General features: G+C 35.8%; 1 protein-coding gene across 4 annotated transcripts in view; it reads right to left on the reverse strand.

Annotated features, from left to right (window-relative positions):
• Window positions 1-14,478, reverse strand: part of LOC134537950 (maternal protein pumilio) — a 448,094-nt gene that overhangs the window by 77,093 nt on the left and 356,523 nt on the right. For 3 of the 4 annotated variants that reach the window (XM_063378958.1, XM_063378959.1, XM_063378961.1), the window contains 5 exons: window positions 8,992-9,073; window positions 7,018-7,092; window positions 6,038-6,189; window positions 5,422-5,686; window positions 4,567-4,683 (listed from right to left, as the gene is read on the reverse strand). In XM_063378958.1, coding sequence (XP_063235028.1) covers window positions 4,567-4,683; window positions 5,422-5,686; window positions 6,038-6,189; window positions 7,018-7,092; window positions 8,992-9,073 — 691 coding nt within the window. The remainder of the gene's footprint in view (window positions 1-4,566; window positions 4,684-5,421; window positions 5,687-6,037; window positions 6,190-7,017; window positions 7,093-8,991; window positions 9,074-14,478) is intronic. The other variant, XM_063378960.1, reaches the window with a different exon arrangement.

Genomic DNA, 14,478 nt, shown 5'->3' on the forward strand with positions numbered 1-14,478 from the left:
ATAATTTTTCAGTAACAGGACTGAATTTTCTGTTACTTTCTCATTCTTGATGGCATGGCATATTGCATAACCCAACTTGATATTGTTAGCAGTCAATAGATTTTCCTGGTTATCTACATCCAATAGAGATACATTGCGTTTCTCCCTAAAGCTCTTCAGTACCTCTGGTTTCAAAAACTTTCCTGCCAAAGCTAATAAAATGTCTACCAGTGAATCATAGAGAAAAGGTGGCATGGGTGTTTCACTTTGGAACATTGTAAGAAACAATTCCAGCTCTGATGCCAAAGAGAAGAAGAATGTCAATTTTACTTCTGGAAGATTATCTTCAAGAGCATTTTTCACTACATTGAAAGAAACAGATGAAATAGAAACTTCACTAACAGATTTCTTTAGGTGGGGTAACGTTTTCATGGCATGCTCAGCAACTGCAGTATTCCATCTGATTGCACAAAATTTCTTGGGAAAAAACTCTGATCCAGTTATTCTACTGTAATCTGCCCTCTTTACAAGTACGTGCTTAAACAAATACAGTAGAACCCCGATTATCCGCGACTCGATCATCCGATTCGCGGATTAACTGCGATTTATGTCCATCAAGTCCAATTTTTTAGTTACATATAACCAATTATTCAAAATGTATGTAAATGTTAAAATACTTTGCAAAATGTATGTTGGTCAAAGTACTTTGACTCAGTTATGTTTATATACACAGAAAGTTAAAAAAAAAATACTAGTACATACATACGTATGTACATAATATTTTTGTGTTCCATGTTACGTGAATAGATTATACACTGGTGCGCGATTCCATGTCCGCATGACCGGACTGTACACTCCCGCGCACAGCACGGCGCCGTGCCACAGAGATTACCCGGCGCATGGAGACAGTCCATTCCATTAGTGTACGTTGTTGAAGTGTGAAGGTGGTGATAATTTTATGTATTATAACAGTGATCTGCATTCCGACGGATTATACCGTTGTGTTGTGCGGAAGTGTTGAGCGCAACATTTCATCATGTCATCAAATGAACAGAAAATAAAGCGAGTGGTACTGTCCATCGACAGCAAAACAAAAATTATAGAAAGATTTCAGAGTGGAGAAACGATTGCAAACTTGCGACTGAGTTTAATGTCGGTAACACAACAGTGCGCGACATCATAAAAAATCGTGAAAAAATCCTTCAGTTTGCTTCACAGGCTGACACTTCAAGTGGATTAAATAAACGCAAGACGATGAACGAATCCACATTTAGCAGCTTGGACACTTGTTTGTTTGAATGGTTTCAACAGAAAATGTCGGAGGGTGTAGCATTAAGTGGCGTAATTTTATCACAGCAGACGTATTTTTTTTTAAAAAAACTAGGTTTGACAGAAGAACCATTTTCCTGTTATATTACTTCTCCGTTATTTTATGAGCACCGACTGTACGGAAGTGTGTGTGTTGCAACTAGTGCTTGGCACGCAAGATAAATTCAGCCTATCACTTGCTGACGCGGCGCAGTGATACGACGGTGTTTGTTTATTTCAAAACTCAGCTAAGAGTGAACGGAGAATAGATATAACGACCCCTCACGGTTCCCGAGATTAGGGTCGTTATGAAGAGGTGGTCGTTATAAGATTTCCGACCCATCTGCAACACTAAGTCTAGGCCGTTTTTGCACTAATTCCAAGTTCAGCAAGCTAAAAATAAAAAATCTAACATTTTAAATTCATATAAATAAAGGGGGATAAAAACACCGTGAATTATACGAGACAGAGACACCATTTCAAAATCATCAAATCAAGTCTCAATGCACTGGTATGAAAAATCTTATCTCGAAAAGAATTTTGAAGGCAGTCGTTCTGTAAAACAATAACCAGCCCGATGGTGTTACTGACAACAGAGCAATGCGCTAAGTGTGACAGCCTCGCTTACGCGCGATGAAAAGAATGCGTGACCTTGGCAGCTATCAGCTGTCTTGGGCCCTCGGACTGGCGGGCGGCTAGTCACACACCTCGGTGCAACAACGACTCGCGTGCCCACGTCTCCGCACACGAAAGACTTAAAAACCACTGCTGCCCAGCACTAAGCAGTCCGCTTCCATGTCAACAACGCACACACACACAAAGCATGTGTATATATGTAATCTCCGAATGTCCACAGATGGCTGTCTGTGGGCTAATGACCCTTGAGGCAAGCATGACTCGGCTAACCGCGATTTTCGATTATCCGACTCACTCGTCCCCTTCATTAACACGGATAATCGGGGTTCTACTGTAGTAACTGTGTAGTAGTAATTCCAGTTTTGAAAGCACCATGGACCTTATGAAGCCCACAGCTACCAATTTCTAGCAATGATGGTGAATCTTCACCAAAAGTGTTTGTGATACGTATTTTCAAAACTAAAAAAAATGCCCAGTTTACGTTGAGAGCATCCATAGATAATTAAAATTAAATGCACCTGTCGGTATAATCCGAACGTGGGAAGCACATGCTGCAGCACGTCACAGCAGGATAACAGACAAGCTTGAACCAGTTTGTATCACGTGATTTGGCGCCACTTCCGAATCCGATGGTAAATAAAAGAAAATGGATGTGGGAACTGTTCGTTATTTGCCATTCAAAAATAAAAATGGGAGGGGATACACTTGATGCTACGTCAAAACAAGCTGATCAATAAACAAAAAAACGTATTGCCAACTACAACCTACCAAACAAAAATTCCCTGATTTTTCCCTGATTACAATATTCCCTGATTTTTTCAGGTTTTCCAGGGTCGGTAGACACCCTGAAAGTACCTACCTATGTGTACCTACTAAAAGTGTTACATAAAGATATCAATAGAAAATTAAGAATATTTCCTTAATAAAAATCTAGGAATTGGTTAATTAGTGCTATTTTAGTTAAATGTTCACTATGGTGAGCCAATGTATGCCTATTTAAATTGTATCAAATTTTTTTATTATAAAATGTTTAATGAAAGTGAACTTAACGAAACCACTCACCTATTTTTGTACTTATATAACTGCTGGTGTGTAAAATACATGTGCATTTGCACTGCGTGCTTTTCTAATAATAAAAAAACATTTTGGGTAATTTAGTAAATTATTAAAAAAGTTTTAACCAAAATGTGTTTTCCAAAGCATTGGTTTGGAATCAGTGAATTGGCATATCGGGCATATAGGAAATTTTTTTTTGTATCTGTACAGATCTAGTTAATATTGTTAATTTCTTATACATTATTTAATTTTCAACCCTTTAAGAACAAGATTCGGATTAAAAGGGTAGATTGAGATACTGTGCCGCCAACTAGTATTTTTTGGCACAATTCTAAATTTGAATTTTTTTTTTTTAAATTATGTCACCAGTCATTATTTGCTGGAAGAACTTAAAACATTTTCTGCCTCCTGTACACTCCCATTTAATCTTTGTCAGACCTGTCTCCCAATCTTTCCCAGCATAAATATAATTTTGCCTACCATCTAATGACCCAGCAAGTGTCTTGCCGCACACACGTCGCCTGTAATTCCTCTCCGAGCCATGACAAGAAGTGCTATGTCCTGCAAACTATCAGGGCAGGCTGTTTCTAAGACCTCGCCTGACGAGAGCACTCCATGGCATGATCTGGAGTCTTTTCCAGTCAGGCCTCCGGGCTCAGTAGAGCCTCCTTCCCACTGTATAATTTTTTTGGGACATTACTGTTTCCTTATTTAATAACAGAAACACGAAGTTGCCCAATGTGTAAATTCTCTTCTACAGACTTTTTAAACGTTGTAACCTTTATCTGTTTTGTCTTCGTCATCGCCATGTATCACGTGTGAAAATGTAGCATCTACGTTTAGTTACATTGATGTTCATATAGAGTGAATACACGTAGTCGAATACAGATGTTGATAGCTTGCTGATTGCATGAAATGTGCATGCTCTGTCTAGTGGAGAGTAAACTACATTTGACAGTCCTCACTATTTCTGTGGTTAGTGTGTACGACAATATTTATGTTTTAGTTCCGGCTCACGTTCAGGTCTTAGTTTTTGTATACTCTACCTACTTTTTAATTAAACGTCCTTCCATAAATATGTTAGTTTTTATAAATAAAATTTACCTAAAATAAACCCCTTTCTTGCATAAAAATCACACCTTTACTTTTCAAACTTGATTTTAGTATAAAATGTGAAGACATTATGCAATAAAATTCTGCACTTACTGATTTTTAATATTTTTTATATAATTACCTAATAATACTTTTAGAATTTTAAGTTGCCTAAATTTTTGTATAAAACATGCAGTGTTGGAAATAAAGCTGATACAAAGACATATTATGGTGTTTTCATACAGAATTAGACAGTTTTGTTTTATGCAGTTAATACAAACTCGGCTCACATTTCTCACATATTTTAAGCCTAAGGAGGAATTTAGAATAATATTTTGTCATACATTACTTGATTTCATGACAGGAGTTACGATAATGAAGCTTAATTCCTTTACTGTTTGTCAAAACTATTACTTCTTGAAAAAAATGTGCAAAAACCTAACATCTGAATGTTGTGAGAAGCATGCGGCGCGGAAGGGGACAGGTGGTTAGTACCTGAAGCCAGGGATCCCAGCGCCGGGGAGCCTATAGTGCCGAGGCTGGTGTTGCCGTAGCCCAGCGTGGTGGCGAGAGACGGGAAACCACCACCCACGCCTGACCCAGTCTGCAAGCCTGACTCACGGGGGCACAGCACAGACACCACGTGTTAGGGGAAGCAACAAACAGGCTCACTTTGTACAAAAAAAGCCACATGCTCATTAACGTATTCACACAAACTGCAATGGAGGCATTACCAACCAGCAAACCACACTTCAATTCACACACATATAGTACATGTCCACAACCAAACACGGTGAACAAACAAACATTATTTATTAGTAATCTAGTGAAATAAATTGTGTACATTTTAAATGGACCTTTGTAATGCTGCAATAAGGTGTTACATACAATAAAAATTAAATTAAGTTCTCTGTTAAATTTTTTGTTATATTTAACAGCCGCCATTTCTCATACATTAAATGTTGAATTTTAGTGAATCAAATTAATTATTTGTGTTTTTAAAGGCTGAAAAAAATTTTGCTTTAGTAAAACATTTAGAGACTTTAGTGTATTTTAATAAACTGAACACATATAAGGGATTCAAAAGTTTAAAAAAAATATATCAGCTTACTTACCATCCTTTGAAAAAGTTAACCACTGTTTAGGCAAACATTTAATATAATTATGAAAAAAAATATTAGAGGAATTTTTTTTAATGTAAAATGACACAACATTTAAAGATAAAAATAGCAATGTAAAATATGAAGCCAAAGTAGTTTTTATGTACTTATAACATGTTACTGTACACACAATGCCAGAGTTATTGTTTATATTTAGGAGCTAAAGTAATGTGAGCTACGGGCCACCCACCACTGATGGCGGAGCCGCCGGCCGCGGAGGAGCTGTACAGGGACTGCTGGGGCGTGGCGTTGTACAGGGAGGCAGCGGGCGGCGTGCCTATCTGCTGTGTCTGGCCGCCCAGCAGCCGCATGTTGCTGGCCGGCGTCCCTGCGTTCACTATGACCGGCGCCGGGGACACCAGCCGCATGGGCGTGCCGTTCCCGATGCCTCGCACGTTGCCCATCACGATCGACCCGTTCTGGTCGTAGTACGCCGGGATCACCTGGTACTGCCCCTGCCATGCACATCACACACACTTTATAACAGCAACTTCTTCAATCAGAATGTTCTTATTGTATTACAGCACAAGCATCATTTGGCAGCATTCATTGCTTACTTCTAAGGAAACATAACTGAAAGACACTCTCTTTAATTTCAACTTGCATTGTCACATTTATTTATTTTTTATTTTTTAATAGTAACCAACTGCTACAAATAGTTTCTCATGTGAGGTAATAACTGGTGTTTAGGATTAATATTTTTTTTTTTCTTTCAGAATGTTTTTAACTGTAATACTGTCAAAAGACATAGAAGAAATAATTGTAAAATTGAAACCACACTGAGCCCCGAGCTGAGATGGACTTGCCTGCGTGAGGTTCTGGGTGCTGCTGGAGATGTCGCTGGCCGAGGACGGAGTGAGTGGTCTCCTCTGCTGGGCCGCCGCTCCTTGCTGGATGATGTTGGCGGGGTACATGCCCCACGGGGCCATCCCGTAGTACTGGGGGATGACCGTGGGCCCTGGCCATCACACACCCCGGATCAGTCATCACTAACCATCATTCAGCTAAAAGAAACATTGCCCTCGTCCTCGAACATTCACCACGACTAGTACAATTTAATTATTTTAAAGCTGTCTATAAATGAGTGCCCAATGAATTCCATTTGTTTTCGGGACAATAAACCAGAAGTTACAGTGTCTGACTACTTCAAGATCCCACATGCTGAATGCAAGGGTACTAGTCACTGGGTTCACAAAAAAATTGCGTTGTCATGTGGCAGAATAAAACATAACCAATAGAACAGGCACCTTCAAAAGTGTTCACTCAACTATAATTGTGTGAAGTGTGGAATCTGAACTAGAACTGCCTGTGTTATACAAGGCATGCGATGCCCATAGTTAAAAGTATATACAGCAGGAAACACATGGCTTTACATTAGGAGTAAGGGAATAAGGGAGCAAGTTCACAGTTATCATGGGTGGCAGGTCAGGAAAACTAGTTGTATGGACGATAACTGCAGTAGAGGACTAAATACAGCATAGCTAACGATGGTAAACAAAATGCATGGAAAAAGTTTCATGGTAAACCAAGGAGGTGAAGACCAGTGAAGAATAAGATAGGTAAACATGTTTTACAGCATGTTAACTACTAGAAAATTCCAGCTGGGAAGATTTCAAGAAGGATTTCAATTCTGAAAATGAGTATAAACAAAGGAAGTTTTTGAAATGTTAAGGCAAACAATAATGCAGTCAGTTAACACAAAGAATAAAAGAAGAACACTGGAAGAGGCAGTACAGAAAGAAGGAGGAAGAGAGGACGGGGAAAGCAGCGCACAGTGGCTAGTTACCTGCCACAAGGTAAGGCTCCTGGGCATTGATGACATACGGGGCACTTGTGAAGGCTGCAGGGGCAGCAGCCAACCCTGCAAAAAACAAGTGTCACCAACATTCCACATTCACTACCCCTAACCTTTCACGCCACGCCCGTCCACTTGACATGCAAAGAAAAAGTAAATGATGATAAAAAAAAGAGAAATTGAGTAACAATTGTGTTTATTGCAATTTTCATTAATATAATATATTATATTATAATAGTCTCTTGTTGATGTTTCTGGAGTAGTCAATTCAAGCTACACCATTTCAAGTCTCATTTGTAATTGGTCAAGATAGATAAAATTTAATCACTTTTAGACTTGTCAGTTGCAGTAAACATGACGTATACTCGCTGTGAACAAAAAATCTAATTGTTGATAACTCAATTGTTAGGAAGAGCTAACTACATGGCACACACCAATTGTCATATAGGAAAAGTAATTGATGAATGAATGTAATAAAACCAAATTTTAAAGTTCTCATTAGCTTTATCTTTTTAATGTGTAAAAAAATTAGAAGTTTAGTATTAATGTTTATTCATTTCACAAATCATTAATTGTTTAAAACTGCCTATTGTTTAAAACTGCCTATTAGCCTACACAACACTGAACACTATGAACAGCTAAAGGGGTAAAAAATGTTGACTTTTGTTTAATGGCAAAACAAGCTCATATTCACCCTTATAGGGTCAAAAGTAAAAAAATAATCATTTTAAAGAAATCTGATAATCTACTAACATGGAACATGATTCGTATCCTCTTGCAGAACTGAGAGTTCTTAAGAAACCCTTTACTTCTTTGCATTTACCAATATCAAGTGGTAGGAAAACATTTGTAATATCACAAAATATACTTAATAAAACTCTAACACTTGCTGACGTACAACGCACAGCGTGAACCAGTTGGTCTAAAAGCATGAAATTTTATATAGCGAGTTCCTTACACAACTTTGGTGAGCATTATAAAAAAGTTTTTTTTTTTTAAATTCATCTCCTAAGAGAATTAAAGTTTGTTTAGCAGATTGACATTTTTGAAGTAAGAAATAAGAAAATTTGTGTTCATTGTCCATTATTATCTCTGGAACATATTATATAACCCAAACAGTGTCTTATCACAAATTTATTTCGATTGCTATCTACATTTGTTTTATGAAATCAAAGTAGTATGATATCAAAACACAATTTCTTAAATTAAAATTAAGATACAAAGTATGAAAAACAAACTTGTTTTGTGTATGAAATCTAATCACATTGCCCAAAATTTGCCAATTGTCGGGCACTGCGCATGTGCAAAGAACGCATTGTTTCTGCCAATCCGGAAACAAAAGAACATAAAAGTAGGTGCGTTTTTTTCCATTTACTAGCATGCTATCAGTATTTATTTAAGAGTTTTTAATCAATATTTGATAAAAATGTAGTGAAAAAAGGGAAACTTTAGTTTTTATAAAAACAAAAAAATTTCTCTCACTACTAAATATAGGTGAGAAATAATAAAATGAAGTTAAATATCATTTTAAAAAAAACTGCTGTAGTGTAGATTCTTCATTTCAAAATTTCACTGCTTAGTGAAACAAAAAAAAATTGTTAATTGAAAATTCACTATTGCAAATCTATTTAAAGCAAGGTAAGAAACTATGCCCCACTTAAAGTTAATATTTTACCCCAATAGAGTGAAATGAGTGTAAATTTGGTTTCATAAAAGCTAAACAATAAGAATCAACTATTTAGTTATAATCTACGAACAGGAAAAATAGCCTAAATAAGCATTTTCCATAAAGTTTAATTTACCCCTAAGGTAGTGAAAAGTTGAATCATTATTTTTTTTTTTTTTTAAATCCATGAATTCAGTAAAGCAGGGGGTGTAAATTTCCACATGCATAGCAATAAAATATTCCTCATTGTTTATGTAACACTATGTACACTTGCCATAATGATTGGTAGGTCTACTTACCCAACTGTTGCTGCTGCTGAGTGGCCAAATACTGTTGTTGCTGCAGGAGCTGCGTTGCCTGTTGCTGGCTGCGAAAAAGTTGCTGCAACACACAACAAGAACAGTCCTAGAGTTCTAGTTCCCAATATGATGCACACTTGCATGAATATTAATGAGGATTTTCAAAAATTATATGAAGATATTTACATACAGTAAAAAGGTTAATTAAAACATATAATCAACACTCGTTTGAAAGTTAAATATACCCCCACACAGGTTTGATATTAGCGCTTAAATATTGCTACTTGCAGTGTATTTTATATTTAGATTATGTTCATATATACATACATAGGACTGATTTCTTAAGTACAGTGTAAATTGCATATAGCGACAATTAAGGGACTGCACATTTTACAGTGTTATTGAGAGTTTTCGTTAAATGGAGAGAAGAAAAATCAATATCATTTAACTATTATAATACGTATTTACTAATAAAGTATACAAACTACAAACAACAAACATTAATATTGATACATATAACAATGCTTATTATGTATAGTCTGTTATCTTCGTCTGATGTTTTTTGGCTGCTCCAGTATTTTAATTGTATTTCCTTATGTATTTTATTAATATCCTGGAATCTGTGGGAACAACTGGTTATACAAAAAGTATTTTTCTAATAATTTCGCAGCATGGAGTGAGTGCTTGTTTAATGCCTGGTGGAGGCTCAGGATCATCCGTCTCATCTTCATCATCCCCTTGTTGTTCCTCAGTTTTTCTCACTCAATCCAGAATTTCATCATCTGCAAGTCAAGCTGTTTGTAGCCAGGCTGTCATCTACTTCTATGCAGGTTTGTAGATTTTCAGTGAAATTTTGTGGCATGTTGAACTGTTGAACCCACTCGGTTAATGGAAGGTCATCTTCACCTTCCAACTCTGATCCCATTTCTACTTCATCACTCGCACAACTGGTACAAAGTCCAGCATAACGAAAATATTTCTGTATAGTTGTTGCTGTCACTTCTTTCCAGGCTTTGGATAAAAAATTTACTGCGTGCAGCATATTAATAGACTTTTACCCTCAGATTTAACCAGTTCCATAAATAGTTTCCTTCTGTAGTGACCCTTGAGACTTTTAATCACACTTTGATCCATTGGTTGTAAAACACTAGTCGTGTTTGGTGGGAAAAATGCCAACTATGTTTTGAAGGTTACATATAGGAGGGTGTTAGCAGAGCATTTGTCGACAGGAAGCAAGATTTTTCGTCCCTTTAATTCTGCAACCCACCATCAAAATCCTTCTTCAAAAAGTTGACTTGTCATCCAGGCTGATTTATTAGCTTTATAGGTGACTGACAATTGTTTAATGTTCTTAAAACACCACAGATTTTTTGATTTTCCTCTTCACTGGCTTCCTTTTTTCTGTGCCATTCATATTAGCAACTACACGCACTGTGATATGCTCTTTGGAGAGTTTTCCTCCCACACACTTTTCTCCTTTAAATTTCAAAGTTTTAACAGGGGTTAACGTTAAAGAAAATTACAGCTTCTTCAGCATCAAAAAATGTCACTTGGAGCATACTTGATTTTGGCCACACACTATTAATCCAGTCGTGAGTAACATTCGTATCAACACTTCCTGCTTCTCCATTAATTTCACCATAATTGATATGGTGACCTTGCTCGAACTTTCCGAGCCAAGTTCTTCAGAAAACTTCTCTGCCTTAGCTTTCACGGACGGCCCCGAGACAGGCATATTATTCCGGAGCTGTCTGTGAAACCATTATAGCATAGCTTGATCCAAATCCTCGAATTTAGGTTTATTAAATTTCTTAGAAGAGTTTTGATCCTCCTCTGCTTGTAGAATTTTTTTTTTTTTTTCATATTGTAGACACGATAGAGCGACTGAATTCTAAGTGTCTTCCCACATCACTTATCTTTTCTCCCGCCTCTATTGCGCGTATTAATAAAACTTTTTCTCTTACTCACCATGTTCACAGTTTGAAAGTTGTAAGTAACTAAGAATACGATAACATTTAGACAATGCATAACAACCTAACGACAGTCTAGCAGCCACGGTAAACCAGTACAAGGTAATCACAACAAACAAAAGAACAAAATTCTTATAATCTTCGGTACGTGTTAGACAATAAAGCAACAAAATAAACAAAAGAATGTACACCGCTGCAGTTCTTATTAATTTTGGCAACTTAGAAAGTACTGTTTATTGCTTAGTAATGACATATTGTCATTATTTAGAGTGGTTGTGATGCTAAATAGAGTGTATCATTATATAGACAACAAGGTAGACCAACCAAAGTCAAGTAATTTCAACATTTTTGGGAGTTTCATCGTTAGAGAGTGGCATTAAATGGAGTTTACACTGTAATAATATTGCAAATCAGGTAAACATACTTCAAAATAAAATAATTGATATGAATATAAGTAAACCAAATAAAGTGATAGTTGATGGGGGAGGGGAAAAGAGACTCAGCGCTCACTTATCTGGTGAGTCTTTCGTTAACATCCTATAGTCCTTCTGGAATAAATGACGCCATTCGCAGACCCTCGGTATGACAAATGCCAAGCAATAATCCTGACAGATTGAGGGTCCCTATTATGTCAGAAGATGAAATTGGATCACTTTGTTATAGCTCACCACCATTAAATCTAAAAAAAAATCACTAAAAAGAAGAAGAGACCCATGATCATCCACTCAAAGGTATGTTTCCCAGTTCCAATTTTAGAGCAGTATTACTTTTATAAAACTTAACATTATCTTAACTTTTAATTAAAGCAGATGAATGTGAAACTAGAAACAGGCAAAATATGAACTGTCAATTTCAGAAGCAGCATTAAGGGGCCTGCCTACCTGGACACACATACAGTGTGCAGAGCTTCAGGAAAAACAACGCGATTTCAAAACTACTCAAGATATTCGAGTGGGGCCTATTTACGAATAGCATTTAAGAGTTCGCTGAGGGCCGAAAAGTACTTTTAATTTCGGATTAAGTTTTTAAACTGTATTTTTAGAAGCGTTAAAATGGCTAAAACGCGTGTTTTCAGAGTAATTTTTAGGCATAAAACAATCAGTACAGATTCTTGAAAGCACTTAAGGGGCTTGCATAACACGTTTATCTTCATTTCTCCGCCATATAATTTTATGGTCACCGCTCAAATTTCACAGTTATCCTGCGAAGACGAGACGAATGCGCGCCAGTTCAGAGACTTGCGCTTAGAGGCTATACCACGCTGGAAGCACCAGCGAGCGTCGCGCTTATCATCCCGTCTCACTAACACACATACACCCCCGACGAGGCAGGCCCCTTAATGAAAATTCCTAGGCATAGGTGTGCACAGAGTATTTTTTCATCACCCAAGACAGTTTTAGTCAATATGGTTCCTACAGGACACCTTAAGCAACTTCCAACTTAGGCTGCTTTACAGGGTAATGTAAATCAGTGGTTCTAAATTACTTGACACTGAAGTCCACAACTGTTAATACATTGATTGGGCTGGATTACAAAAAGCATACTTTAACAAGAGAACAGTAAATAAATACCCGCTAGTTAATAAACATAACCTTTAAATTAATAAATAATTTAAAATATATAAGTAAAAGAAACATCCTATTGAAAATGGGTTAAAATTTTAAATATAGGATATAGGTGCTTATTTAATGGTGTTTCTAACTTGTTTAATTATTTACCCCTAGAAAAAGAATGATTGCAGGCTGCATGTAGCTCAAAAACAAAAGATTGAGAACCAATAATGTTCTTCAAACGATGAGATTCAGAGTTCAATAAATTTAATATTGTCAAGGTTGATTATGAGTCACATTTAATCAAAGTTCAATGCCATTTCCTCGCTGTACAAAAAAATGGATGACAGACAACATCCCCTCAAATTAAACATGAAATTAATAGTGTGTCTAAATTTAATTTGGCAGGTATAAGAAAGAAGAAAGACTGACAACCTTTGCTGCATAAGTCACGAGGGTAGACAATTTATTCTGCCAATTTTTGGATACAAAAAGCTCCTCCGCTCGACGGCTCTTCTTTCAAAAAGAAAGTAACTCGTGGTTACAAGCTTCCACGAGAGTGCTGCACCATCGCTTGATCCAAGGTCATGAGCTGTATTCTGTCTGTCTCTCTATCTCACTTTCTCTCTCTCTCATTCATTTGGATTTTGTTCCTGTTTCAGAGTTGAGGGGCAGTTTCTTGATAGGCGGGCAGTTGGTTTACAAGATATGCTCATCAAAACAATGTGCTAACCTCAATACACAAATAGATGTTCTTAAAAGTATGTACCAAATTGTAAAAATAATTTCCTTGAAGTGTTACACAATTTAAAAATAGCCAACATAAGCAACTTATTCACTGGTACATGATTCCAGCTGTTGTGATATGTATTTGAATAAAAATAGGTACATTTTGAATATAACATTAAAATATATGTTTATGAAATGAATTTAAGTTCCTCAAAGAATCAACTTAACTAAGAATTCAAAAAATTAACATTATTCAAAGCAAAAAAAATTATCAACTATGGATACCTACACTGGTGTTCTGTATATATCTATGCATGGACTTGATAAGCGATACATTCATAATAATCTTGGCAAACTATTATAAAACAAGAAATACTCTTTTTTTATCCAAGGGAAAAAATAATGTTTTAAACAAATAATTAAGCAGGAAACATGTATACACAAATGATTTAAATTTGCATACTTGCAGTGTATATTATTTTTCTAAATCTATAAAACGTTTATAGAAAATTTCCAGGTTTGTAAATTTCTTCTAAACAGTAGCATTATACAACACAATGCATTAAATTTCATTATACATTTTCAGCCACATGAAAATTATTTATAAAATGTAAGCAATATTATATAAAAATACTAGAAACAAATCATGATAAGAACTATTTTATTATCTTTATGAATTTCAATTAATAAGGGCCTCTTGATTTTCAGTCAAGTTGATATGTAAAAATCCTTGCAAAAGTTTGCTCTGTATTCTAGAGCTGTGAGTTTACTTACATGCATGAAAAATTTCAATGTCATTAACACATAACCTATCATATTAGGTGACTTTCTGACAGGTGCTACAATGAAATCAGAGACTTTGGCAGATTAATATTGTGAAGCAATAATAATAATAATAATAATAATAATAATAATAATAATAATAATAAATGCATTAATGTAATGTAATACAAGACTAGCTAATCATGTACAAATAATTTTTTGGTAATTTTATCATCAAATATTTAACTGTCAAAGTCTTAAAGTACATTGCAACAATTTTAAATAATAGCCACTTTGAGAGAAACATACTGTAGCTAAATGAGACTCAGTAATTATGAGGGAATATTTACAAGTTAAAGTCAAAGTCTTGTCAGTGAGTTTTTCTATTTATTAGAGATGTCTTTACATTATATTTTATGCACAGGCACCAATAAATTTCAATATCACTTAACATAAAAAAAAGGACTACCACAAAT

The sequence above is a fragment of the Bacillus rossius genome, chromosome 12, assembly GCF_032445375.1.
Source record: "Bacillus rossius redtenbacheri isolate Brsri chromosome 12, Brsri_v3, whole genome shotgun sequence".
Classification (NCBI taxonomy): Eukaryota; Metazoa; Arthropoda; class Insecta; order Phasmatodea; family Bacillidae; genus Bacillus; species Bacillus rossius.